The sequence below is a fragment of the Populus trichocarpa genome, chromosome 8, assembly GCF_000002775.5.
Source record: "Populus trichocarpa isolate Nisqually-1 chromosome 8, P.trichocarpa_v4.1, whole genome shotgun sequence".
In the NCBI taxonomy this organism is placed as follows: domain Eukaryota; kingdom Viridiplantae; phylum Streptophyta; class Magnoliopsida; order Malpighiales; family Salicaceae; genus Populus; species Populus trichocarpa.
In genome coordinates, this window is record NC_037292.2 from 7,598,049 (window position 1) to 7,625,428 (window position 27,380).

Below are 27,380 nucleotides of genomic sequence, written 5' to 3' on the forward strand. Positions count from 1 at the left end.
TTATAGTCGACATTCTCCATCCAAGGCCACACCTGACACGTACTCTTGGTTTAAGTGGGTGAGAAAAACCAGAATACTCCGCTTTATAGTTATTATAACCGGCTTCGAGTGGACCAGATAAAGGACTGAATTTCAGCTTACACAAGTTAACTTAGATAAAAAAAAAAAAAAAAAATTAATATCTTACATATAAAAGTTATTAAATAATTCATGTGAATATAAGTTATATATATTATAAATAATAAAGTTTAAAAAGATTTTTTATTCTTCATTGAAAAGATATTATCTTCTTATTTTAAGTTGAGTATTTAAATAAAAAAATTTTTTATCCTACATTAAAAAAACACAATTTTATATATATATATATATATATATATATATATATGTTTTCAATCCCACGTTAAAAAAACATAAAACTTTCTTATAGTGTTTATATAGTGAATTTTGATATGAACTAGTAACCAATAAAATAAAATAAAAAGAGTAAGTTTGCATGCATAATGTTAGGCCGAACAAGAGAAAAATTTCTGATTGCCTTGTACACGCAAGGCAACACCTCCCTTTTTTCTTCCGTAGTAATTTATTATTTACCCTTAAAATGAAACTACTCCATTTAAGATGCTTTGTTTTGGGGAGCACCCACCAAAAAATATATGTAAGGCTAGGTGCTACGTGTTTGTACATTAATTTCTTGGTTTGGTTTATAATCAAATAGGTATTTGAAAACTGATTTTTGATTTATTAAAAAAAATATCAGGTTGATGATGAGTTGCAGCAAGTCACGCGAGTCTCCACAGGCCAACTGTAATCTCAGTTTTCATCTTCTTCATACCCGGCTAGGACCCCAGGTTAACCCATAGTCGAGTCAACCTGTCGATCGTGTCTGATAATTATGTTCCATTACAACTTGGGGATTTTTTAAAAAATAACATAATGTTATTTGAGTACCCAAATCTCCAATGGATTGACCTACAATAACACCTACAACTTCTCTCAATTCCACCAAGTCGCTATGAGTAGAACTTCGACAATAACATAATCGACATATCTAAGATGTTGTTCGAAAGTTGATGAATTGACTGACAATTCCAACCCAATATCTTAATTTAGAGTGGCAATGCATTGTAGATCTAAAAAGTATTTGAAAAATAACATAATTCAAACACAAATGCATTTAAGAACATTATTTTTATACACAACCGCAATTTCAAATAGCGGTTGTTTAGACATGTTTCAAGACATGTTCTTTTTGCAAATTAATTAATCTAAACAAAAGTCAACCCAAAATTTTACGAATACCCAATAATCAAAAGATGTAATTCAAGATCTAATGACTAAGAAAGAAAGAGAAGATAATGTGATATGACATGAGAGAAAAATAAGGGAATTAAAAAAAAACAAAAGAAAAAATAGGTCACTAGGAACATCTCGGGACTCCATTTTTTACACATTCAATACTGTTAGAATGATATCGATAAAACGATTCTAACTACACATTGAAAAAACACCAAATGAGATCATAAGCAATCCTAAATTAATCTTGAACAAAATTCCTAACAAACTACAACCATGTTTGGAGGTCTTTTAATGTATGGTTAGAGTCGTCTCGTTGAGATTTTTCCAATGAAACTAGGTATGTAAAAAAATGAAGCTCTACTGTGTTCTTGGTAACCCATTTTTTTCTTTGCCATTGAATTTTCATAAAATTTTAGATTGATTTTTTATAATATTAATTAAATCTAGAGAGATATGCTTTTGTTGTTCTCAACAGTGATCATGTTCAATTACTATTTTCAACAACAATTATTTTTAAATTGTGTTATTTTTCTAATACTTTTTTATTAGTTGCTTTCTTGAAAATTTTATCTAACCCTGTTGGATTATACTGCTTGGCAGTGTGGTTGCGGTTGCTTTTCAAATAACTTTTCGCGCCAAAATGCATTCCAATGATTTTTTTTATTTTTTAAAAATTATTTTTGACATCAGCATATCAAAACGATCCAAAACATACAAAACATATTAAATTTTAATAAAAAAAAATTCAATTTTTTAAAAACACGGTTTGTACCGCGTTCCCCGTAGATTACGGATGGTCATGACACTACACATCCAGTATGCCCTTGTTTCTCAAAACGTCAACAATGTCATGCCACGCACCAGGGGATCTTTCGAAGTGCTAACCTTGTGAAAATGTTTGCATAGCCAAATATCCATCCACTATTCTATTTGGCTTACCATGATAAATACACGCTGATTTTTAGGTCACCTCTGGTTTAAAATCACATTTTGTCTGGTACACGTGTGACGAGAACTATTTGTTACAACAATGTCAACGGTCAGAATTTATAGTTCATATTTAAATTTGACACAAAGTCAAGGGTCAGAATTTATGGGCCATAGTGTTATATAACACATGTTTTATACAATAACATATTTAAACTTGAACTATAAATTCTGACCGTTGACATTGTTGTTATAAATAGTTCTCGTCACACGTGTACCAGACAAAAAAAGTTAGTTTGATGGTCTTCTCATATCAATTATTTATAATTGCTTAAATATTATTTAACTCCGGTCATATATTTTTATAACCAACCGTATCTAAAATAACAAAAATATGTACAAAATTCAAATATAATCATGATGAAAAGAAAATATTCATCAGGCCTTCTTATAAGGGCTTGTGTATAATATTATAATTCTTAAATTCTTAATTAAGGCATTAAACTTTCAATTAAGACATGTTATATTATACAATAATCATATATTTTAAATCATATAAATTGAGTTATAAAATTAGGATACTATGAAAAAATATTTTTAATGTTCTCCAAAAACTAAAAAATGTTTGATAAAAATAAATATTTTACTATTTTCAAAAAGTTAATAACTCAAAATATATCATTTTCAACTTATTTTATTTTTTTTATACGTCATAAGACCAGAAAATAATTTTCAACTCATTTTTCATTATTTAATTACTTAAAAAATACTTAACAATGCTATATGTCAATAATATTATATTTAAAATATTTATATTATATGTATTGTTATATTTTATAAAATAAACTATATATAAAATATACGATATAATAATTTTTTTCACCATTATACTTTTTATATATTATTATTTTTATTGTAAGTGGTCAAATAACTCTATATATTTGATAAACTTGAAAAAAATTAAAATATTAATAAGTAATTTTCCATATTACTTTTCATGGCATAGCTAAGTTAAGAAAGTGTTTTCTAACTTTTATATATATATATATATATATATCAAATATTGAAAAATATATATTTTTTGTCAATCTACTTTCTATAAAAAAACCAATTTCCCTCGAACAAATAAAATATAAATATAAATATTGTAATATCACAGCATGAAATGGCATTTTCTTATTCTTCCATACACACCAAATCACTGATACGAAGGTGCAAGACAACATGATATTGTGATTAACGTAATCAAACTTATTAATTAAGATGAGGAGCTCAATCTTAACTTGAGAACGAGGAACCTTAGAGCACAGTCCCCAACCAACCCCGTACCTGGATCCCGTGAAGAACGTGTCCAGTTCCAATTGCCCACTTGCCTAGAAATAACGGGATAACTCAGCCCTTGTCTTTTTTGCCTCCTATATATATATACACACACACACAAGGAAGTGCCAGGGACAGAGCACTAGTATAACCACTGAAATTCGTTGGGCTTTTGCTCTTCATTTTGATTTCTCACCTCCCATGGGAACCAGAAATGTTAAAGATGGTTTAAATTTAAGCCTGCAAATCGATAAAGATTGTCACCAACATGGAGCAGTGACCGAGGAAATTGATGGGCTAATCAAAGTGTACGAAGATGAGCATGTGGAGAGACCAAAGATTGTTCCGTGTGTCACAAGTGATTTACCTCACGAGCTCGGTGTGACCTCACGGGACGTAGTCATTGACAAGTTCACAAACATTTGGGCACGTTTTTATGTCTCAATAAAGTGCCATGGTAAGCTGCCTTTACTTGTATATTTCCATGGAGGTGGGTTCTGTGTAGGCTCAGCTGCTTGGAGTTGCTACCATGACTTCCTAGCAAGGCTAGCTGCTGAGACCAGTTCCATAATCATGTCGGTTAATTATCGTTTAGCGCCTGAAAGTCCTCTCCCAGCAGCTTATGATGATGGAATAAAGGCTCTGATGTGGTTAAAACAGCAAGCTCTAAGTGTTGGTGCTGATAATTGGTGGACTAGTCAGTGCAATTTCTCTAACATCTTTCTAGCTGGAGATAGTGCTGGCGCCAACATAGCCTATAACATCATCACGAGACCTGGTTCCTTTAATGCAGGACAAGCCGCTGCAGCCATGAAGCCATTAAGTCTCAGAGGCATTGTCTTGATACAGCCATTTTTCGGAGGAGAGGCACGCACTAATTCAGAAAAATACCTCGTACAATCACCTCGCTCGGCGCTTAGCTTGGCAGCCTCTGATACATATTGGCGATTAGCTTTGCCTTGTGGATCTAACCGGGACCATCCATGGTGCAACCCTCTAGCCAAGGGGTTAGACGTGGAATTGGAGGATTTGTTGAGATTTCCAATAATGGTGTGCATATCAGAGATGGATATCTTGAAAGACAGGAGCTTGGAGTTTGTTGCTTCTTTGGATAGAGCTGGTAAAATGGTGGAGCATGTCGTTCATAAAGGGGTAGGGCACGCATTTCAGATTCTAAGCAAGTCCCAGCTCTCACGAACTCGAACATTGGAAATGATGTCACAAATCAAGGACTTCATTAGTGGAATATGATCTCCTCTCTCAAGAACTATATATACTCAGAATTTTATTTAGGTAACCAAGGAAATCAATTCTCAATTTTATATGATGCAAAATTCAATGCTTTTAGTGCTGCAAATAGATATTCACGTATAACCCATCTGCTACACATGTTGGTCAACGAAGGAGAGAGGAAAAGGAAAGAAATCTTAGGGATGATGGCACATTGTATTTGGGCAAAAATGGAACAGACCATGAGATGGAAAAGAAGCTGTGTTTCTTTTTTTTATTATTATTATTTATAGATGGTTTGATTTGAAAAGTTATTAAATTGATTTTTTTAATGTGTTTTAATGATTTTTAATAGGTTGATGTTAAAAATAAAAATTTATTTTAAGTGGAAATTTATTTTAAAAAAACTCTGTACTGTATTTTCAAATGAGTGACGTAGAGTGAAAAATGGAAAAGAAGGTTATGAGCTAAATAAATGTCTGGTTACACTTTTAATTTACGATTAGAAAATCTTAGGGAAGTGGCCACTCCAAATCTATAAATAAATAAATAAATCTAAAATCTAAATATGAAAACCAAAGAGAAAAAGTTCATCGGTAAGAGTAAAGAACGAGGCCTGAGTTGGAGAGGTTGCATCAAGTGGCCACTCAAGTCCATTGAACGCATAATCAAAGTTCGGCAGTCAATATGATATGGGCCTGCCTTTATTAACTCCTCGGCCCATTATATATTTAAAATACACTCCTTTTTTTCTAAAGGCTTTTATTTTTTATTTTTTATTTTTCCACTTTTAAATCTAATATTTGTTTTCAATTTTTTTATAAATTCTCAAAAATGTATAATTTATTTTTTTCTAATATTTTTCATTTTTTCCGTTGATATTAATTTCTTATTTTAAAGATTCTGAGTGTAAAATTATATATATATCACCTGTGTCCATATATACTTAATAGAAAACTCGATGGAACCATATTGATAGAAGGACCTCATTAATGCTTTTCAGTAAAGGGACCCAATCAATTCAAACAAGAATTAAGAAAATGTCAAGAATAGAAGGATGAAATGTATATAATATATATATGTCCCTTTCTAATTCTTAAGTTCCACTAAAAATTAGTGGTTGAGAACTCCAAGTAAAAATTCAATTTTTAACTGCTGAGGTGCATCCCTGGATAGATGCAATGTTGCCAGCAATTACTCGAGTGTAGCAGATATATGTGGAAGAAGATCTCTTTATTGATATTGCTTAGCACACTAGCTATTTATACAGAGTACGTACATTGCAAGATTGTAGCGTTTTCAGGTTTCAGCCCTAAGCTACTTACTCACCTGCTGCCTAGCAGCTCAACATTTTATCCTCAAGGCAGTTTTGTGACAAAGTTAGGAAATTGAAGTAAAGCAGTAACCAAATTGTCCCTTTTTCTTCTTCTTCTTCTTCTTGAATGGACGATAGAGAAACACAATCAATCAACTTGTAGTTAATAAAGGAATCCAACTCACGACACAGCCTCCCATGAAGTTTCGAGGTCGAGGCTTCTTTTCAGTGCTCGACCATGGCGTTCCTCAGTAAAATAATAGAGTTATAAATCTTGCTCAAATGAAGATTCCAAAGGAACCTATTTGGTTCTTTCCTGCAAATATATAGACGGCATTCGTAAGAATATATATGATCCATGCACACCGTTACGTACAAGTGAAGTTGAGGTGGAAGATGAATTAATTAAAACGTTGTCGTTTTATATATTTTGATACATTGGAAAAGGTTGTTCCAGATATAGTGCTTAGCGCAGTATTTCTCATTTTCTTGTGCATGCATGTTATGTATCAGTTCTGCCAGTATTAATCAAGTAGAACTGGACGTGCTGCATAACAGAAAACGAAATAAGAGAGTGAATATTATTATTCGTGATCAAAACTTTCACCGACTCGGTGATTTTTAAGCAATTGACCTAATTTATCACTAAGCAGCCTTACAAACCATAGTGATCAAAAGCTAATTAAAACAAAATCATCGGCAAGAACATAACTATATATATATCATTCGACTTAATTACGGGTATATATATACTATGCTTTTTTTTTTTGGTTTATCAGTTATAAAACAACAGTAACAACAACAACAATGTATCGGGGTATGTAATTATTTGGCTTTGTTTAAAATTAATACTCATATTTCTTCATGAGTTGCCCTAGCTATATGGGTAACTGCTACAAAAATCGAAATTTTCATGGAGTATAAGTACGTACCTCATTCATAGAGTGCAGGCTGGTTCCTTTATCATCTTCTTCGAGTTTGGCTATTTCCATAAGACAATGTACAAGATGAACTTCCTAAGGGTTAAGATGGAATTGTAAGAAGCTCATGATTTCTTGTCAAATTTGTAGGTTCTATTTATAGGAAAAAATGGCCAGCTGAGACACGAATTACCTATAACGTTTGTTGGTGTCTATGGTAGTTGAAGTTTTCAATTGGGGGCGAGCCACCGGTCGACGAAACAATGCCTCAACCCCCACATCTGCTGACTAGTATTTTTGTATTACGTAGCAGCTTTCCCATCACAAATAGTTTCCATCGAACTTGTAACAAATCTGTTTGTGCTACCATTTTCAACACCTTTTTTTTTTCTTTTAATGGTCTGGATTTGTTTTTAGTCAGTTTTAGCATACCGAGATTATCATTCCTCAGTCTAGTATAGTTACAATCAAGCGTATAGTTAATTATAATTGTGTCATTGTAATTTAATGACATTAATTAATTAGTTCTTATGAATTTCAAAAATTAAATATCTCATTCCTGCATTTTATATATATAAAAAACATTTATGGCTTGTCGAGCATTTATATAAGGGTTTATTAAAAGTATCATACACAACCAAATATAATATTATAAACAACCAAAAGATTAAGGTTATGTTTACTTTAGAAAATATTATTTTTTCTAGTTTCCACCTCTTATTTACTTTAACATTACCTTCATAAAAGATTAGAAAAACATGTTTTCAAAATAGAAAATTGGATTTCGTTTGGCTTGCTTTTAAATAATAAAGAAATTGAGTTAAATTTTTAGAATTTCTCTTACTTTCTAGAAATCTAGAGAAAAAGTAAACATACAATTAAAAAAATCCATATGTTTAATTGATAAATGCATTTGTATAAGTTTCTAAAACAATTTAGTAAAAAATAGGAATTGTACGTATTTTACAAATTAGAGATGATGAGGTTAATTAAGACCCTTTAATGAAGATGAAACTAACTCTTCTTCGAGGCTGACGAGGATGAATGTCCTTGGAGTACATGATGACATGATTTTAATGCTTGTAAGAAAGTCTTCTTAGAAGGTCAGGGATCCTAGGCAAGAGATGAAGTAAAGTAGTTCAGGACAATTATCTGATCTATGAGCTTTTTGTCATCCTTTACTAATTGATGGGAAATTATGTTCAAAATGACCAGCAGCTACTATCTCCAACCATAAACCCACATCCTCACCTTCTTCAATTGTGTACGCTAGAACTCTCTTGTGGCACTTTGGTCTCTACCACACCAACACTTATTTTTCTTTAATAAAGTCTGATTATTGAATCATATATTTGTTTTTGAAATTTGGGGTTTTCCATGGCTTTTGAAAAAACATAGCAAATTGTTTTTCAAGAAAAGAGAGAGATTTCAACCAGGCAAGAAGAGAAGAATCAATTAAAAACACTAGATTTTGTTCTTGATTTGGGTTCAGATTGTTATGAAAAGAGAGAGAAAATGATATTTGAAAAGAAAGAAATTGCATATGGTCATTAAACTTCTGATTTTTTTGTTTCAGTTTTTGATATATTATATAGTTCAGCCTTTTCATCCAATTAAAAAATTTGTATTAACTTAAAATATAAATTATAATTTTTCAACTCTCGACAAGAGCACTGCAATTTCAAAGGTAATTTTTCCTTTATAATTAAGAAGGGAAATGGAAGACTCCATACTTCACCAACTGACTTTCAAACGCCAAGCAAAACAAAGTTTAATTTCACGTGGTGGTGGGTGCAATTTCTAACTCGGGTTTCTAAATTTAACGCGACATATCCGCACGCACTACAAATTGCCAATAATCTACATGATTTACCATTCAGTCCATGGATAAAAACAATGACATTAATTTTACTATCACAGAAAGTAAATAATTCCAGTGAAAACAAATTCATGCTCTCACTTTTCTATTGGAAGTTCAAGAAAAAAAACAGGTTTTTGTTTCTACCAAATGAAAACTTGCATTTTTTTTACTGAAACTGATTCCTTCAATTCAGTTGATTCAGGACACTCATAATTCAGTTCATGGGAGCCAAAGGGTGTGCATTTCTTGATCAATACGGATCATATAAAAAGCCGAAGACTTTTCGTTTCTTTTTCCAACTTGCAATATATCCACCCCAACAAGCCAGCAGCAGTGCCAAACTGCCAACAATTTCCTTGGTTGCTTTGGCGACAGCAGAAACAGCTGATTTCATACATAAAAAGAACAAGTTTAAGGAACATAAAGAGACCATGAAGTTGAACTCACTTGAGTCTTCGAGGGAATCCCCTGTTGTGCTCTGTGCAAGTGCGACTGCTACTTGAAGCTTGAATGGTTTGAGATCATGTCCTATATTCAGTTCACTGTATAGGATAAACGCCAATTCTCCACAACTTAAACGGTAGTAGTTTGTTGAAATTATCTTTCTAATGAAAAAAGGATACGAAGAAAGTCCTATTGGAAGACACGGGATACAAACAAAGCAAAAACAACGTTTATCATGAGGAAAAATGAGAGCGCGCATTCGTTCAGGAGCCAGAAAAACGGATTTTTACATGGCGGTCACATCTCACAGTGATACAATTGCCTACCCACTCAAAATGTCGGCAAAGAAGAAACTGGTTTGATTACCAGAAATTATGGCAACTTCAACAGTAGGTCTTCAGTACAACACGGCTCACTACGAGATTCCAATATTAAAGGGGTTGATGACCCGAAATTATGGCAACTTCAACAGAGGGTCTTCAGTACATGGGCTCACAACGAGATTCCAATATTAAAAGGGAGTCTGTCTAGGACATCATGACGCTGGCAATAGTCTGAAGAGCTTGGTTGGCAAAAAAACGGACATCAACATCTGGATCCTCACCTAGCTCAAACAAACAGGGACAGATAGTCTTCTCTACGACCTGCAGATATAATTTATGGCCCATTGAGGTTAAGAAAGTGAAAAGGCACCCATGAACAAAATAAACAATACTTCAATAAGATGACAAGCAGGAAAAAAAGGTATAAAAGAAAAAAAAAGGTTTAGTCTTTGCTAAAAACAAGAGCGACTTACAGACTGATCAACTATGGGAATGAGCGATTGCAGCACCTTCGCCGCATTGAACTTGATGTTGGGTACCCTGCTTAGTGAAATCAAATCCAGCATTCAGAAACTGCCGGGTTAGAATGAAACAATTTTACAAACCAGATTGACAATCCACGCATCCAATACCTGTCTTTTGATGCATTGATGACCACTGGCAACAGTTTGGAACATGTAATTTCCGAACCCATCACAGGAGCAAGCAACGAGACAGCACGTAGAATTGTCATCCGATACAAATAATGGGGATTGGTGCTCATCTCCAAAACCTGCAATAAAATGTGACATTTCAATATCCAGTTCTTTAGAAGATAGGAACAGACATAAAATGTGAAAGAAATACGAAAACAATAATCAAGCCAGAAACAGGGGGGGAAGGCTACATAGTTGGCTTGTCAAATTGAAGCAGAAAAAACAATCAACTATTGAAAGAGGCCAAACCATCAATCCAGGGATTTCTTTCTAATAGTTAAGAAGACATAATTTCCTATTGATCCTAAACTATTGTGTTCTATTCAACACATCCAACCCCACCATTGGGAAATTAATAGCAACGAAAAGTCAGAATTATTAGACAGTGGTGAAATTCAAACAAACCAGTGCAACACAAACCTGTGGAATTATGTGTTGCACTGCCCACTCAGGACCGAATTCTTCAGCGAGGCGCTTCAAATTGTTTGCAGCAGCATCACGAATCGAGTAGACCTGAAGAAAATACCCAGACAAGATTGTTCAAAATAAACCAGTTAATCTTCATGACAACGTGATTGGCAGAAAGGAGCTCAGTTCCAAAAGTTAGTAAAGTATTATATAGAAATTCAAAGCTCACTTTTCCATTATTTTTACAAGAAAAAACTTAATAAAATAATGATAGAAAAAACAGCAAAGCCAGTAGTATACAAAGGCTAGCATACTACTTGAATGAATTTCATTTAAAGGTTTGAACACCAATTCCAAGAAGAGCAGAAATCCTCATAAAGACTTGTATTTTCAAGTCCTATGACTCCCAAATCTTTTCTATATCTTCATAAATGAAGACTGAAAATCTTAATCTACTTGAGAAATTTTAATCATTGAACAGAGACACGTCAAACAAGCAAACAGAGAAAAACCGAGATTCAAAAATTTTCAGGTGCGATGCACAAGCAAAAGTGAGCTTTTAACTGCTGGCACACATGATGTGGAAATACAAACCTTATCCTGCAACCACTGCATGCAAAGAGCACCAAGTTTTTCATCAAAGAACCCAACACCCAGTTGACTTGCCAATAAAGGTATGTACTCTATAATTGCAAGCCGAACCCTCCAATGTCTATCCTCTGCGAGCTCAACAATTGCTGGCAATAGTGATTGGGACAGTAGATCGATTCCAATAACCTGCAGTAATGTTTATTCCCATGATATCATAGGCAAGGAGGAAAATATTGCATTTCAGGTACATTTTTATGATGTGCTAAGAGCATGCCGAGTAACATCTCTAAGACCCCACAAAATCAAAAGAAAGGTCAAACTACATCATGTGTTGTGACAGTGATTTTAGCATTAGCCTACTTGTTTATATTAGTGAGCCCAAGTAATTTCTATCAGACAAAATCTCCAAATGGATAATTATTGTGAGGCATATTTTAAGGAATGTTATCACAGTACTCATTTGCTTGGTAAAAATTGCAATATATTAGACTAAACCAAAATGGAGAGATGGTTGAGCTGGCTCCCGGGATACAGAAGACTGAAACCTCTTGAGTTGTCTTAAGTTGTTGCAAACCTGATTCACTTGATCAAGCTTGCTGATTATGTTCAGACGCACATCAGGAAATTCATCCTTCAAGAGGGATAGAAAAATTGGAAGAAGCTGTTCGATTGTGGCATCCTGCATTGACAAACAAAATAAAGTTTAGAAATCCATTTCCAGCAATTCAATTCATGCACTAGGAATTGAAACAGGAAGAACAGTGACATAGATAAAATAACCAATGATATTTGACAACATCATGAAAAAAAAAAGCACTTCTTAATGAAAGAGAAAACCATGCAGCTAATGAACCATATACATTTACAGAAACGAGAACTTTGAAATGATGACAGGTAATGGCCAATAATATGGCATCTACAAGAACATGTAAAATATATGGGCTAAAGCTAACAAACTTGGCCCCAGAAGGTATTTATCTCTCTATATATCAGAAATTTGCAAATATCATTCAAAAATTGAAGTACATGTGGTTTGAAAGCTTTATATAGTTCAAAGTCAGATCAGGACAGGAGCAATTAAATGAATAGCACATCTTACTGTGCAAGCATTAGACAACCCATACTGTACATTCTCACCTTCCCCAAGACAGGAGCCATTCCCATTATAACTGAAGCCAAAGCAGAGCGGACATGCTGGGAAGAATCTGATGACAGTTCCTGAAAAAAATAAGTGAGAACGCTACAATTAAAAAAAAAGATCAGGCAAAAATCAATTCATGCTCTAACAAGAAACAATAGTCAACTGAAGAATTTTAAAGTTTGAAATGGATATGCACCTTCACACAGGGGAGAATATGTTGAATAGCAAGTTCTGGACTTAAAATGCGGCAGAATTTAGTTACTTTTCCAGCAGCAGCTATACGTACTTCAGCCTCATTATCACGAAGTAACCGCACATATGCAGGGACCAAGTCCATCCTTAGAAACAATTACCATAAATCAAAAATCTTGATTACAATATGACAGAATCCATCAACAGATCACTATCAAACACAGAATTGGATTGGAACTTAAAACAAGAAAAAGTACATATGCATTTAACCCAGCAGTTTCAAGTTAGATATACACCTGGTAGGCTCAGGTCCCACAGCCTCACAAAGTTCATATAATTGATTTGCAACCATGTAGCGTACACGCCAAGACTTGTCCTGCTCGGAGGCAATAACACTTGATTTAAATATGAAACAAATCGAAAGAAAAAAGCTAAAAGCTTGCAGAATCAGCAAACAAATATCATATTACTGATGCCACCAAGCACCATAAACAATTTTTCTTCCCCTGTGGTATCATATTGGTAACAAAATTTTATCCAGACACTCTTAAAGCTTTCAAAACATTAGACATGATCCAGTATAAAATTCCATTCCTCATCCAGGAAAAATTATACATTATCTTCCAAGTTGTTAATTTCTGCAAGCTTATATCTAGGCCGATAGGTCTCAATCAGTGTTACCAAGAATGTGGAGTGTTCTGGGTTGTGCTGCGACTTTGGAGACATGGTACACACGTTAATTTGTGGTATGAAGGTAGAGTGTTATGTTGTGTGTTTCTGCTTATTTGGGCTGTTCATAAGGGTTGAATCAGTGACAAGGTAAGTTATCAGGTTTATCTATAATTATTTCTCAAGCATAATGCCTAGGACAATAGAACAAGCGTGGTGCCTGTTAAAAAAGCAAGGGAAAAGAAATGCATAGAAAGATGCCATTACATTTTCCCCTTGCCCTAGAACAAAGAATTGGGAAAGTTTGCCAAGTCAGGCTGGAATGCAAATTTACCATGAATCAGGACATGTGATCTGGATCACGGTTCCAGGGAGGTAGCATTATCCTGTAACTCTGTTTAAATCACCTTATCCATAATTTAATAAAACCAAAAGAAGAAAATATCTTTATTTAATATTGATTACTGAAATGGATGTTCTATAACAATCTAATTTAACTCTAGTTAAGCGTTAATGGGTCTAGACCAAACAACAACGAAATACCAAGATAGTGCCAGCAAAATACTCAGAACACAACAAATCATAAAGTAAATTGTTACTTTTGTTGGATTTACGAACTTCATTAGTACCTGAGAGAAATTAACAATAACAGGAAGAATATGTGCAACGCAATTCTGAGGCTCCAATAATTTCCCAAGAGCAGCACAGCCCTCAACAGCCAATAGACGAACAGAATCTTGATCTGAGGTATAAGAAAAACGCACGTGAAGAATTCCAAACATATCAAACTAAAAAAGCAAATTCAAATAACTACAAATTAAGGTATTGCATATATAAGAATATTACATTATAAACCTATAATTTGTGATATCAAATTCATTTCTCATGCATTGTTGACCATTCCACAGTTTCAAGTCAAAACTGTATGAGTTACATGTGCAATCAAACATGTAATAGTAGTTATCTTAACCTATTCCATTTTCAAAATAACTAAATAAAAGCACACTTCTTCTATATATTAAAAGTTCAATTACCATCTTGGGTAAGATCCTCGAAAATTGACATGATGTCAGTCTTCAAATGTGCAGGTTCAACAGTGGCAGCAAATTTCCCCAAATTAGAGGCAGCAGACCTCCTAACCATGGGCATGTCATCTTGACACAGCTGGCTGTATATTGACCGCAATTCTGTCTTCAACGTGTCTGGGGCACTAGGGTAGGCAATATGAAATAGCCCACACGCAGAAACTCGAGCTGTAAACCATTCTCCAGCTGCTAGTCTCTGAAGATAAAATTTAAGCAGGTGCAAGAGAATAAAGTAAATTAGTAGTTAACACAAATATGACACAACCAAAAGTGTGACATGTTTTACTACTCAGGGGTTCGAAAAACATGCAAAACATCTCCCTTTCCCAGACATACATACAAACACAAATAAGTGAAATAGAAGGCCATAACATCTCACACATGAACACATATCTCTAATTCAGTAAGGGATAAATCTTGCACATACAGAGTCCATGCATATTTTTAGTATAAGTTGAATAAATAGAACAGGCATAAGCAACCAAATTAAATACATAACAATCTAGCAAAGAACAACAGCGTTTTTCAAGACATTGAAGAACATAATGAGTCTCCTCAAACAGTACATAAATGAAAAATCATTATTCCAGGCAGGTAGGTGCAGCTAAATCTTCATTTAAATTATAAGGAATTAGCATTATCTAGTAACTCAGATATATATAAACGTTCTCTCACCTTGACAAGAGGAATGAACCATTCAACTAAGTCGGTCTCCCTCATCTGAGATCCAATCCTACACAACGACTCCACAGCTTTATCTCTCACACAGGTTTCCTCGACAGTGCAAAGAGTCTCCAGAGGTGGGAGCAAAACATGAGCATAGTCAACTCCCCCAACAAACGGAATAAACACACCCAATTCCTCCGCCATCGCAAGGAGTACCTCATCATCATCATCATTGTTTTCACTCAGAAATGGAATTAACTCCTTCCGCGTTCGTTCCTCCCCGAGAGCACGTGCTATGGTCGAGAGTCTACGGATTGAGTTTAACCTTAGCTGAATGTCATCATTCTTTAACTCGTCTATTAAAACGGCTATTGGATAGAGCGGTTCTTCCACCGTAGACATTGTATCCAAGATCTGTAACGAACCCTAGAATTCAAATCTAACGATTCATGAACACATTAATAATTAGTAAAAAGAAAGCCAATTTGATATGAGATTAGATTAGATTAGCTAAAAAGGAAACAACCTAATTTTTCAACTTATAATAGCAAGAATGAAACCGTGGAAAAAGAATTCAATTTGTTATGGTTTATGGCAGTTCTTTTTTTAAAATAAATAAATAAATAAATTTGATAGAAGTGTTGTGTGCTCTTACCGATCTGAAATGCGTTCCCGCCGTGCCTCTGATTAGTTGCAGAAGCTTAGAGAGGGATAGAAAGAATTTATGAATCTCTTTTTATTTGATTTTTGTACTATATTTCTTTGCTCTCTTTTTTTTGTACTGTATTTATTTATTGCTATTGTTTATTTGAAGCGATCTTAAAGTCAGGCCCAATTTTGTATGTATATTATGGGCCTGGGCTCTTATTCTTCTTTTAGGCTGGCGAGATATTAAAGAATTATTATTGTTAGCGCTAAAAATTTTAATTCTGTCATTCTACATAAAAAAATATTATTTTACATGTAATACAATTCAAAATCATATAATACAACAATAAAATTATCACATAAATTTGATATATTTTTCTTATTTATAAAGAAATTTGATGAGCTTTAAGCTATAGCTCATGCATTGAGATGCAACTGTTTTCTATTATAAAATCATATCTTCTTGAATTTAAACCTGATATCTTTCAATGTGAATTTTAAAAATTTTAAACTCTTGGTTTAATACACGTGATTATTTCAAAGATAAACAAAACCAAAGATACTAAAAAGAACTACAAACAGTGGTAGCAATTATTGATTAGTGTGATTAGTGATTAGAGGTGAGAAAAAAAATTGAAAAATTGATTAAACTGAGAAAATTGAAAAAAAAATAACTGAAAAAACTGAACCGTAAAAAAAACCGATTAAACCGATTAAAATTTTGAAAAAACCGGCCGGTTCGGTTTTATAAGCAAAAAACCAAAAAAACCGAACCCAAACCGAAAAAAACCGAGCCAAAAATCAGAAAAAACCAAGAAAACCGAGCCAAACTAGTTTGAACTGGTTTTTTTCCTAAAAACAGAATCGAAACCAGTCGGTTTGACTCGGTTTCGACTCAGTTTTTTTTTTTAAAAAAATTCAATTTAATTATTTTTTTAAATAAAAACTAAACTGAAAATAATCACTCTTATTAGTGACCATGATGGCCGATGACAAACCAGAATTAATAGGAGTGACAATGATGGCCGATGACAAACAAGAATTAAGACCGCCCACATCTCCAAGTGTTGCCAGATATTGAGCTGCTTTTTCTTTCTTTTTTCTCGTAAGCTATTTCGTAAATCACAAGGTTCTTGTGTTTTGATGGGAAAAGCTGAAAATTGAAATTGATGCGAGAAAGATCAACAAACAAGTTTGAAAACCTGGGCCAGGGAACCCAAATCGGCAAGTGTTGGGAGTTAATGGGCTTCGAAATTCTGGCTTATGAAGTCACCTAGTTGATGCTTCAGCTCAGGAACTTGAGCAAGCTGGAGATTTCATAACGGACTTCTGTCAGCAAGGATTTTCCCTGTGCCTTTCTATGCAAGGAAAACGCAGCTTCGGCCGTCGAGAGCTTCTCACTGTGTATTTTCCCCCACTTTTTAATTCTTCCATTATCATAACACATTCAGGTTTAAGTTTGGATACTCTTGACTTGGCCAAATATACAAGCACAGATAGGTCAGTTTAGGTTGTAGCTTGTAGGGGTGTCTTTTATGAAATATGTCATTCTGGTCTCGGAAAATGTCATAATTCAATATTCTATTAGTCGTGAATTAATTCCCTCTTCAGCACAGATAGATCAATGCCTATTTCTCTGCCTCCATGATAGTTAATAACTATAATTGTAATCTTATTAGTTATTCTTTAGAATAAAATGATTTATTTTTCTAAAAAAAAAGAAATAAATACAATAAGAAGAGAAAAAATGAAATCTATTATCCACTAAAAGTGAAAAAAAATATCCATTCAAGATTTCTCTCGTAATTATATTTCTCTAATTTTTTAAAATAAAATAAAAATAACTAATAAAACACCATTAAATACTTCCTGAATTAATGATTTATACTCCCTGAATTTATGATTTCTTGTGCTCATATTAAGGCTCACTCGAAATGCACAATAAAGCAACAAGATGGTGATATAATGCTACTATTCATCTTCTTGTTCGCTAAACTTTTTTTCATTTGCTTTACAAGAATGATGTTATTATCTCATATTAGTTAGAAGACGAGAGCTCTAATCGTTTATATAACATAATAATTTTTTTATTTTTAAGAAACATTTCTTTAAAGATAAAACACTACGTGACTCTGTTTTGTCATTTGAAATAATACTTTTGAGATGTATATCATATGTGAATATAAACACGTATTATTATTGATGTTATTTGTAAAGATTTCAATTATGTTATGTCATTCAAGCTTCCTCGCTTAGAAGGTTATGATAATATCATTATCCCATATCAACTAATAAAATAAAACTCTTAATCTCTTATACAATATCATAATCTTCTCTTTTCTTATAAGATATCTTTTCAATAACAAGAATCATTACATAACTTCAATCCTTCAATTAGAACAATACCGTAGACAACCTACCATATACAAATGTGGAGATGCATCATCAGCTACCACAAATAATATATTCCTTTATAATTATGCTGCGATATTTTGTGTTATCTCAGAGGTCAGAACAAAAATCAATCAACAATTCAAAGGTGGCTCCATTTCTCATCGAAGGTTGGAGACTCCAATCTAGAGAAGCTTTCCGACCTTGGTACTAAACATTTTTTTATGAAAGAAAAAGACAAGCAACACACATTCATGACACGTAGCACATAAACGCCACTTTATATTTAGGTTCTAGAACTTTATGGTTGTATGATTAGGTCCTAAACCAACCAAGTATTAAAGTCATCCTATCTTTCTATTGTGTTTGCCCCCTAGTGGAAGGACTTGGTTTTTTTTTTTCATCTTGATCGATCACTATATACTTCCAGGTGAAAATTACAATTTAAACATTTATTAATAAAATTATGCATAAAATTTTTAAATGAAATAAAAAAATAAACTTCAACATCCACCTTTTCATGATCAGAAAATTAAACTCAATATAAAATGTGAATGATATTTTTTATTGATTGTTTATAATATCTTTTCATAACTTGAAAAAGTTTTAAAATAACCCTTTTACTATTCTTATGTCCAAAAAATATATATTATATAAATGAACAACTATATTACTAATATTTAGAATCAAATTATCAGACTTATAAGTCAAATAGATTATATTTTTCATATCAAAAATAAAATTACTATAAAGGTTTCGAGAAAAAGAGATTAATAGATTGTGTTTCTCAAGAAAAAAAAAGAAAAAAAACAGTATTGTTGAAGAAATAGTTGTGAGAAATGTGGACTCGTTTTTTTTTTTTTAAAGAAGAAGATGCAATAGAGAAAGGGTTGAATTTTGTAGTGAATTAGAGACTTTTCAATATTTCTAGTAGGGCCAAGTTAGTAAAAATTAATCAAGAAATCAATTATGATCAACCTATTCATGATTTTGACATTGGTGTCTTGATACATGTTTATGAGTGCTCGGATTTTAAATTTAAAAAGAAAAAAAAACTTACTTTATGGACTGAGTTGTCAAAATTATTATAGAGATTGTTTTGAAATCCAGCATCATAGCCTTAGGCTGAAGTGTAATAATGAATGAGACAAAATAGGTTACAGGACAAACATTCTACTGTGCCATGAGACTGTGAGTAACATCGGTCCTTTTTATCAAACCGACCAAAACGAAATCAATTTGTCAAAACCATAACATATTAAAGGCACCACCAAGGAATTTCCCGGTTATAGAACGAAAAGAACAATGATCTTCAACCAATTTTTCAGTATATTTGCTTCTAATACTGAAAGCAGCTTCTCAACCTGGGCCAAATTAAACTCCAACTGCCATTTTTTCCACCAATCCGTATCTGGGTTCCTTGAAATTTGCTTTCTCGCTAAGCTCTTGAAATTCATCCGCAAGATTTTGTAGCCTTGCTACAAACTCTATCAGCAATGATGCGAATGTTGCCAAGGACAAGGAGCTTGCACTCTCGTATACTTTCGATTCTTGTTCAACGATCATGGAACCACCTGTAAATGAGAGACGGGGCCACGATACTGGCTGATTGAACACGCTATCCGAGGCTTTCAATTCTGGCATGGAAGGACTGGTGCTTATATTTTGATTCTTAACATCCCATGTTTCGCTAAGGTAGCTAATTAGTTTACTTTCGTCTTCCAAGAGGTTCTGCGGATCTTCAAATTCCTTGGCTGGTCTTCCAGCTGCCCAGCTTTCTGAATTGACCAGTAGGTAGGAATTTTGATCTATCTTCATTTGCAGCTCTTCTGCTGCCTCGTGCACTTCTAGCAGCACGTCTACTCCGGGACCTAACTTTTCCATCTTCTCTACTTTTTTTCCAAGTTCACGCAACACTTTCGCTCCTTCATTGCCAACTCTTTGAAGCTCACTACTGAAAACTTGTCTCTTTTCAGGCGGTGCCTACACAATCAAATTTATAGAATCTGGTATAACTGACTAGCGTAAGAGAACATGAAAACTCTCATCCAATCTGCAGCATGCAAGCTAAAGATCCTTGGTCGCATAAAGCATCAAGACAAGAAAACATCAACAAAACTGAAAACTAGTTGCTTTATAATGAACTTGAAAAGATTTCAAGTAAAATCTTAGATGTCTGGAAATTGTCAGAGGGTTAATTAATTTCATTAAAATAAAAATAGATTAGATTCGATTCGATTTGTTCCTCTGTATAATTTATGCATTGAATGAATGCAGTTAAAGCAAATGGCTGGCATGCCCGCAATATCCGAGCATATACAATCAATGACTAGTGTTTAGCCCTCTTCTCTCCAGAAAGAAAAGGATGCAAAGCAACCAATGATATTCCATGGAAACTTAGTTAAGGGCTAAACTCAATGTGTATTTATCTATAAACATCACCAGTTGCTAATAATAAACTTGTATTGTGGCAATTTCAACAATTTTTCACAGAACCAGACAGATCGTCTAGGAGTGTTATCACTTATCAGCTATTTCCTTCTCATAATATTTTAACATTATGAGGTACAGAATTTATAAGAATAGGAGGATTAATATGAAAAACTGAGAACGCAGAAATATTTTGCAGGTTCTTGACTCACATCAGCAGCCTCCCAAATCCCACCCCGCATCATTCACAACCCAAGCATGAAAACGTAACAGAGTCCTTGGTTGCATGACATTGAGAAAATGCCAAATACTTATAACAACAGCAACAACAACATTGTTTACCTGAATTTCAGAAAGTATGGATCCATGCATTGCCATGACCATAAATGCACAGTGCCTCAATGATCCGCTTAATTTTACATAGTTTTTCCAAGGATAGTTGAAGGATCTATAAGGACCATGAGGAGGCTCCCAAATTGCAAAGCTCAACTGGAGAAAAACAGGAGAAAGTTGAAATCAGTAATTCCTTCACTTTGTGATCTTCTGAAAGAACAGGAATGTATGATTGTGATGTGAACATATATACTAGAGATTCCTCTTGGCTGGTAGATTGCACAGCAGATCTATAGCCGCTATACAATGGGTCATCAGAAGCTTCGTATGTTAAAATCTTTGAAGGGATTCTCTCATATTCCACACATTGCAAATATCCATTTACACAACCTGAAGAAGGTTAAACTCTCTTAAAAGAAAATTATTTGCAATAATATTGAAGAATCAAACTAAACAGCAGTAAGAAAAATATATATATCCAAGCTTGATCCAACCTTCCAAAGAATTAGCAACACCGTTGAAGTTTTTCACCACTAATTTGTGAAGATCCTCCCCTGCCCATATGGGAAATATACAAATATTTACAGCCAAGCATATCGCAGCCCCAACAGCAATGAGCAACAGTCTATAAACAGCTGTGTGGAAAAATGACGATGAGCTCCCAGACACCGTTACTATGCAGTATGTCAGCAAGAATACCCTGAATCCGTATTCATAAGGCTTCATGGTAGGGTACAGTTTTATATAGCTTGCAAAAAATCCTAAACATCACAGATACAAGAACAATGATCCAAGAAATTAAGGGATTAAATGTGATAGGAAATAAGTTCTTATAAGGTGAAATTTCTTTTCCAATATAGGTCTAAAGCTTTAACCTGCGATGAAAATACTGACTACGAGAAGAACTTCTCCCAAAGCTCCAACATGCAAAGAGAGCTCTGCAATGCCAATAGCCAGAGCACCAGCAGAAAATGTCCCTAAAGCACGATTGAATCCTTTGTTAAGCGTTGCTCCTGGAAAAGATGAAATCACAATCAAAACCACCTCAATATCTTAAAAATATAAACCACGTCAAAAAGAAAATGACAGACCTACACTGAATTCAAAAACGACGACAACTGTCAGAATTGCCCAGATTGAGTACTGGCTAACGTCCTTGAGAGGCTCTTTTAAGAATATGACTAGGGAAACAAGAGCTAGAGACAGGCCCATCTTGACAGCGAAAAGATATTTTCGAGGATCTGCTTGGCCCATCTTATATAATTCAATAGCAGAATTTCTTACACCATTCCAGAAGCTGACGATCCTATCAGATAGTGATCCAAAGCACCGGCATTTGCCAGCTTCTTCAATATCATTCTCGGAGCGGTTCAGGCCAAAGTCGGGATATTCTTTTCTAGAAATCAACCTCTCCTTGCTCCTTTCTTCAAAGCTGTGCCTAAGAGATCCGATTTTGGCAGCCATTTCTTAGTCAGGAAAAAAAAACAAAAGAAATGACAATTAGACGTGTATAGAACAAAATTCAAAGGATCAATATAGAGCAGAGATGAGACCCTGCTGACACATCAATTCTTTCTGTCGATGTTTAAGTCATTTATATAAATATTTAAAAGTACTTTATAATTAATTATTGTTATTATCTTCACGTGACACCTCTAACCTCTATCCTTTTTTAAATGGAACTGGTTGTTTTATTCAAATAATTTTGTTAATATGGTCTCTCTGTCATAATTCCATCCAGTAATTTTCTTAAGAGCACTTATTTTAATTTAAAACATTTTATTTATTTAAAAAAAATCTTGTTTTAGATAAAAAAAAATATTAACAAAAAGCTCACGTTAGAAAATAAAAAATTGACTAAATTACTTGATTAAAACAATAAAAATTGTTGGTATATCAAAATAAAAAAAAAAATAAAGTTTATATATTTGATTGGTATAAATAAAGCATCACTGATGATGATTTAAAGACAAATGGAATATCATCAAATAAATAAATAAAATTGACAGAAAGCATACCATTGGAGCGAATTTTAAACTCTATCTTGAATATTATGCGGTTGAGTTTTGACGTTTGTCATAATTCCCCGATAAAGACCATCTCTCATTTGACAGGATCTTGGCAAGATCAAGAGTGCAAGGATCATCCAAGCAACAGCTGAAAACGAGGATAGCCCCTTTCCTTTCCTTTCTTTTCTTCTCTCTGGTTTTTTTTTTTTAAGGATGGATAGACTTTCTAGATACTAAAAAGTAAAATAGAAATAAATGAGGCATAAGTTAAATTAAATAATATTATTGTTGAAGGGTGGATTCAAACCCGTATCTTTAGCGTAAGGTTCAAATCTCTTGATCTGGTCGGTTTCGAATCCCTACTTATCAACTACCAGTCCTGTTCATCACCAGTCATTCTGTGAGTTGATTCGCAATATCCTAACGTGTATAAATTGTCTACGCAATTGAAAATAAGCAGAAGGGCGGGGGTATATGCTGCCTGCTAATAAATAGTAAAAAAAAGGGAAAAAAGCAAGGGGGTATGCTTGATATATAGTAAAAAGAAAAAAGGATAATTATATTCAATATTATCAAGTTTACTTTTTTTCACTTTTTTTTATTTTTTAAAAAATTATACTTCAAAAAAATATTAAATTATTTATAAAATTGTCATTATATTTTATTAAATGACTTAACTTTGTCATTGTTATAATAATAATAACAACAACAACAACCACCCTTATCATTTTTTCTTGAATTTCTAGAAGATTGATATGATTTCTTATTAGATTTCCATATTTAAAAAAAAAAAAAAAAACATAAACATGACGACAGAACTCATACACAACACGATTAGATTGAAGGCGTGAATCTTATAAACAAGAATAAACAAAATGGACAATAATCATATGCGTCGAGCAACACTCACTGCAAATAAAATTAATGACAAAAGGAATTTTTCAACTCAGATTTCTGAAACGCACTGAGGGTTAAGTGCAGAAATGGAATAATAAAAACTTAAAAATTGTAGTTGATGGCCTTACGACTTATTCATCTCAATCAAAATTCATTCCAAAATTAATCATGTTGCGATGAGTTCCGAAAGCTAAAATATTTAGGAATGAGGTTGATGTGTTGGATAATTGACTAATCTCTCAGTTTAAATAATTTAATTCATTTTTCATAGTCAAGGTATTTGACAGTTTGATATGGAAAGTTCAGCTTGATGAGTTCTACATGGAAAGCTCAGGTGATTAGTAGATAGTAGCAAGTAATGTCTAGTAATCCAAGGTGACTGATAGTTGTGGAAGTAGCAGGTGGTGCCTGATATGCCAAGGTAACTAGTAACTACCACATGCAAAAGGTCTCATTTGATGGACGTGAGAACTCTCGAAGGTAAAGTCAGTAACTTTGCAGGCAGAGAAAATACAATGATATTTTAGAGAAATAAACTCTAAAAAATATGTATGCTAAAAATGTTGAGAATGAAAAGATTGTGAACCTTGAGTTTGAAGGATTCATTGTACATTTATAACTCATAAATCTTGTCCTTTTGTTAAGAAAATGAGCTGAAGTGTAATTTCACTCTTATAATATTTGAAGTTATATTCTACTCAAAATAATATGTATAGAATCAATAAAAAATATTGAAGGACCCGTGTAGGGTTTTAGGAAAAATCTGAAATGAGTGTTGGGCTCCGACAAAATATCCGAGCCTATTAGAGGTGAAACATGGATCCAGACACTCTACCTTGACCCAAGCATGTTGGGCTCGGGGTGCGCGCCCAAGCCCATGCTTTTTGGGTGTTTTCTTTGAGCTTTTTTAGGCTTTTAATAGGTTTTTTTGGGTCCGTTAAGTTTGGACCCATCAATTAGAGAGTATTAAAAAAAAACCTTCAAGTCTTTTTCTTTAAGATGAATCTGGCTATTAAGTATTAATGCTACAACACAAAAAAATATCATACCTATTAATTAGAAACAACCTAAATCTCATCACCTTTAAAGTTAAATATTCTTCGCACATCTTCATGATTAAATAGACCTAATTAATCAAGTCTTCAACCAAGCACCGCCCCAACCTTGAACTAGCCATGAACACTTATCAAACTATATCACTTGATCTCCAAAATAAAGGTGACCATGGTTTCTCGCAATGATCGAGAGGTCATTAAAGAGAGCATTAATCTTAGTCAAGGTTATTAAAAATATTTTTTTGACACGACACAAAAAATACAATGTAAACTCGGATAGTAAAATCATAAAATCGTGACTAGTTTTTTTTTAAGGGATTCATGTAACATAATTGCAAGTCCAAGTAGGGTCTTGAAAATATTCAACAATAGAACACTTATAAGCACATAAATAGTTACCCATCATCCATGTTTATTTTATTGAATTGGAACACTAGTGAGATGAAAGAAAATTTTTCCATCACAATAAGCATTAAATATTAGTCAAGGTGCGCGCAAGCTGACCCGGACACCCATGTTAAACTAAAAAAAAAAATATTAGTAACAGCACACAAGTTTCACCTCATCACATTCAAAAGTATAAGAACATATATATAGCATGACAAGTATCTAATATGTTTGGTCCTTCATACAATTATAATCTGAGTAAAGTTAGGAGCAGAATTTAGGGTGTTTAATATGGAGAGCAAGACTAAATACAACAATTTGACACCTTGTGATTGTTCCATCGAAAGCTTATTTGCTAACATATCCAACCAAACTCGGCAGTTTTTAAGTTTTTGTTCTATAGATTGACAGGAAAGTATAAATTTAGTCATCAAAATTTGAGAAGTGACCAAGGTAAGATATGGAACAATTGATATTATTTTAAAAGAGAATAAATTTAAGCTATCTATTAATAAGGTGCAATAAAAAAAAAAGGGGGATAACAATCTTATAATGGAAATAGTATTCTCTAATTTCATAGCATATACTTTTTACTTTTTATTCATGCGTGGAAATAGTATTCTCTAATCTTATATGTGAACTTCTGAAAAGTAAAAGAGAAATTACAGCTGTAAGAGGGACAATTCCATTAAAAAATTAAAACTTAAGAAGAGATAGATGAGGGGCTGCAACTGCAAGTTTTAAAGAGATAGGGTTTGTTTCTTTTGTTTTAAAAACGAGGTAGTATCTATATATATTTTACATAAAAACAAAAGTAAAATAACAAGTTTACCAGATTTTAGCCGTTTTCAGTCTGATTTTATTAGTTTTGAGTTTTAAAACGATTTTGCATGATAAATATATATTCATTTGTAAAATCATACGATCTTACAATTCAATTCACGATTTTAACAACATTAATCTTAGAGATTCGATATACTTATTGCACATTTCTTATCTTGTATTTATTATTTGTATATTTGGTTGATAGCAGAGTAAAGAGAAAAAGAATCATGATTTTTTTTTTTTGGTTAAACTAAGTCATGTTTTGATCTTGGTTAAAAAAGAAGAGAGATCGTGTTTGAAGAAAAAGAATTTCTGATATATTAGGGTAATTTAATCATTTTGTCTGTTTTGGAAATTTTAATTAATGTAGAATACAAAGTGTAATTTTTAAAATAATTGAGGTAAAGTGAAAAACTTTTTAAACTATAAAATACTCAATGAAACTATCCAATGCAAAAATAGATAGTTATAGATCAATCCCGAGCCTAGTAGCCATTCCTAAATCAATCCGTAAAATATAAAATTGTGCAAGGTTGTCCCCAGCTATCTCTAACTTGACACCTTTTCTTTCTATCACGTTCCTTTAGCACAAGCTGCCACAATCCAGTCTCGTTGCATGGCGCCCACCACATACGTTGTGTGATTACGAAAATTTATTAGAAAAATCGACTTTCTATCATAAATTTCCACCGCCCGCCCGTGTTGTCAAGCACGGAAAAGGGTAAAATCCAATCACGAGCGGAGCATGAAGTAAACTGTGGCTAAGATCTGCATTACCTTTACCTCATGCGAAGTCATGTTTCTCCTGTGAGTTCATTTAATCTTGAGTTAGAAACTAAAGTTATGAGAGCTAATTCCACCCTCTTTATTTCACGGTGACCATAAAAAATCACTCCGGTCCAAATTTTTCAAACTATTTTTATTTGAAATAAATAAATTAAATTGATAATTTTTAAAAAATATTTTAAAATAATTTTGATGTGGTGATATATATATATATATATATATATATATATATATATATATATATATATTATTTTAATGTATTTTTAATTAAAAAGCTTGCAAGATATTACCAAACACATACCAAGTATTCGTTTGGAACAACATTTCAACTAGGTGTTTTTTTTTAAAAAAAAATTTCTTTAAATATTTTTGATTATTTTAATATGCTAATGTCAAAAATAGTTTTTTTAAAAATAAAAAAAATATTATTTTAAAAAATTTTAAATATAAAACACTTAAAAAATAATGATTTCTAAACACCTCTACAAATAGAATGCACTGCTTTTCCACATTTATTACTGAGGTGCGTGGTCATA

General features: G+C 33.0%; 3 protein-coding genes and 1 long non-coding RNA gene across 8 annotated transcripts; 1 reads left to right on the forward strand and 3 right to left on the reverse strand.

Annotated features, from left to right (window-relative positions):
- The first annotated feature begins 3,358 nt into the window (after positions 1-3,358).
- Positions 3,359-5,115, forward strand: LOC7483944 (probable carboxylesterase 6). The gene has a single exon (XM_002311414.4). It carries the CDS (start codon positions 3,745-3,747, stop codon positions 4,792-4,794), a length of 1,050 nt encoding a protein of 349 aa, XP_002311450.2. The 5' UTR covers positions 3,359-3,744; the 3' UTR covers positions 4,795-5,115.
- An 872-nt stretch (positions 5,116-5,987) lies between these two features.
- On the reverse strand, positions 5,988-7,161 carry LOC112328342 (uncharacterized). Its single transcript, XR_002983118.2, has 2 exons — positions 7,021-7,161; positions 5,988-6,404 (listed from the first exon to the last, which is right to left on the reverse strand). It is a non-coding gene; the product is annotated as an uncharacterized LOC112328342 (long non-coding RNA).
- Positions 7,162-9,520: 2,359 nt separating this feature from the next.
- LOC7483945 (serine/threonine-protein phosphatase 2A 65 kDa regulatory subunit A beta isoform) lies at positions 9,521-15,886 on the reverse strand. Of its 3 annotated transcripts, none has more exons than XM_024607356.2 (13): positions 15,739-15,886; positions 15,093-15,522; positions 14,367-14,613; positions 13,962-14,074; positions 12,960-13,039; positions 12,668-12,809; positions 12,468-12,548; positions 11,905-12,009; positions 11,334-11,516; positions 10,752-10,844; positions 10,269-10,408; positions 10,110-10,176; positions 9,521-9,957 (listed from the first exon to the last, which is right to left on the reverse strand). In XM_024607356.2, exons 2-13 carry the CDS (start codon positions 15,483-15,485, stop codon positions 9,841-9,843), a joined length of 1,761 nt encoding a protein of 586 aa, XP_024463124.1. In that variant the 5' UTR covers positions 15,486-15,522; positions 15,739-15,886; the 3' UTR covers positions 9,521-9,840. The 3 variants fall into 3 exon arrangements, with proteins under 3 accessions (XP_024463124.1, XP_024463126.1, XP_024463125.1); XM_024607358.2 differs by having other exon boundaries at positions 15,093-15,497; positions 15,739-15,860; XM_024607357.2 differs by having other exon boundaries at positions 15,093-15,509; positions 15,739-15,851.
- Positions 15,887-19,312: 3,426 nt separating this feature from the next.
- Positions 19,313-23,142, reverse strand: LOC7488344 (aluminum-activated malate transporter 4). Of its 3 annotated transcripts, none has more exons than XM_024607877.2 (7): positions 22,904-23,142; positions 21,977-22,351; positions 21,761-21,898; positions 21,380-21,646; positions 21,139-21,275; positions 20,895-21,041; positions 19,313-20,105 (listed from the first exon to the last, which is right to left on the reverse strand). In XM_024607877.2, exons 2-7 carry the CDS (start codon positions 22,347-22,349, stop codon positions 19,497-19,499), a joined length of 1,671 nt encoding a protein of 556 aa, XP_024463645.1. In that variant the 5' UTR covers positions 22,350-22,351; positions 22,904-23,142; the 3' UTR covers positions 19,313-19,496. The 3 variants fall into 3 exon arrangements, with proteins under 3 accessions (XP_024463645.1, XP_024463646.1, XP_002312386.2); XM_024607878.2 differs by having other exon boundaries at positions 21,977-22,323; positions 22,904-23,141; XM_002312350.4 differs by lacking the exon at positions 22,904-23,142 and having other exon boundaries at positions 21,977-22,460.
- Positions 23,143-27,380: the final 4,238 nt, after the last annotated feature.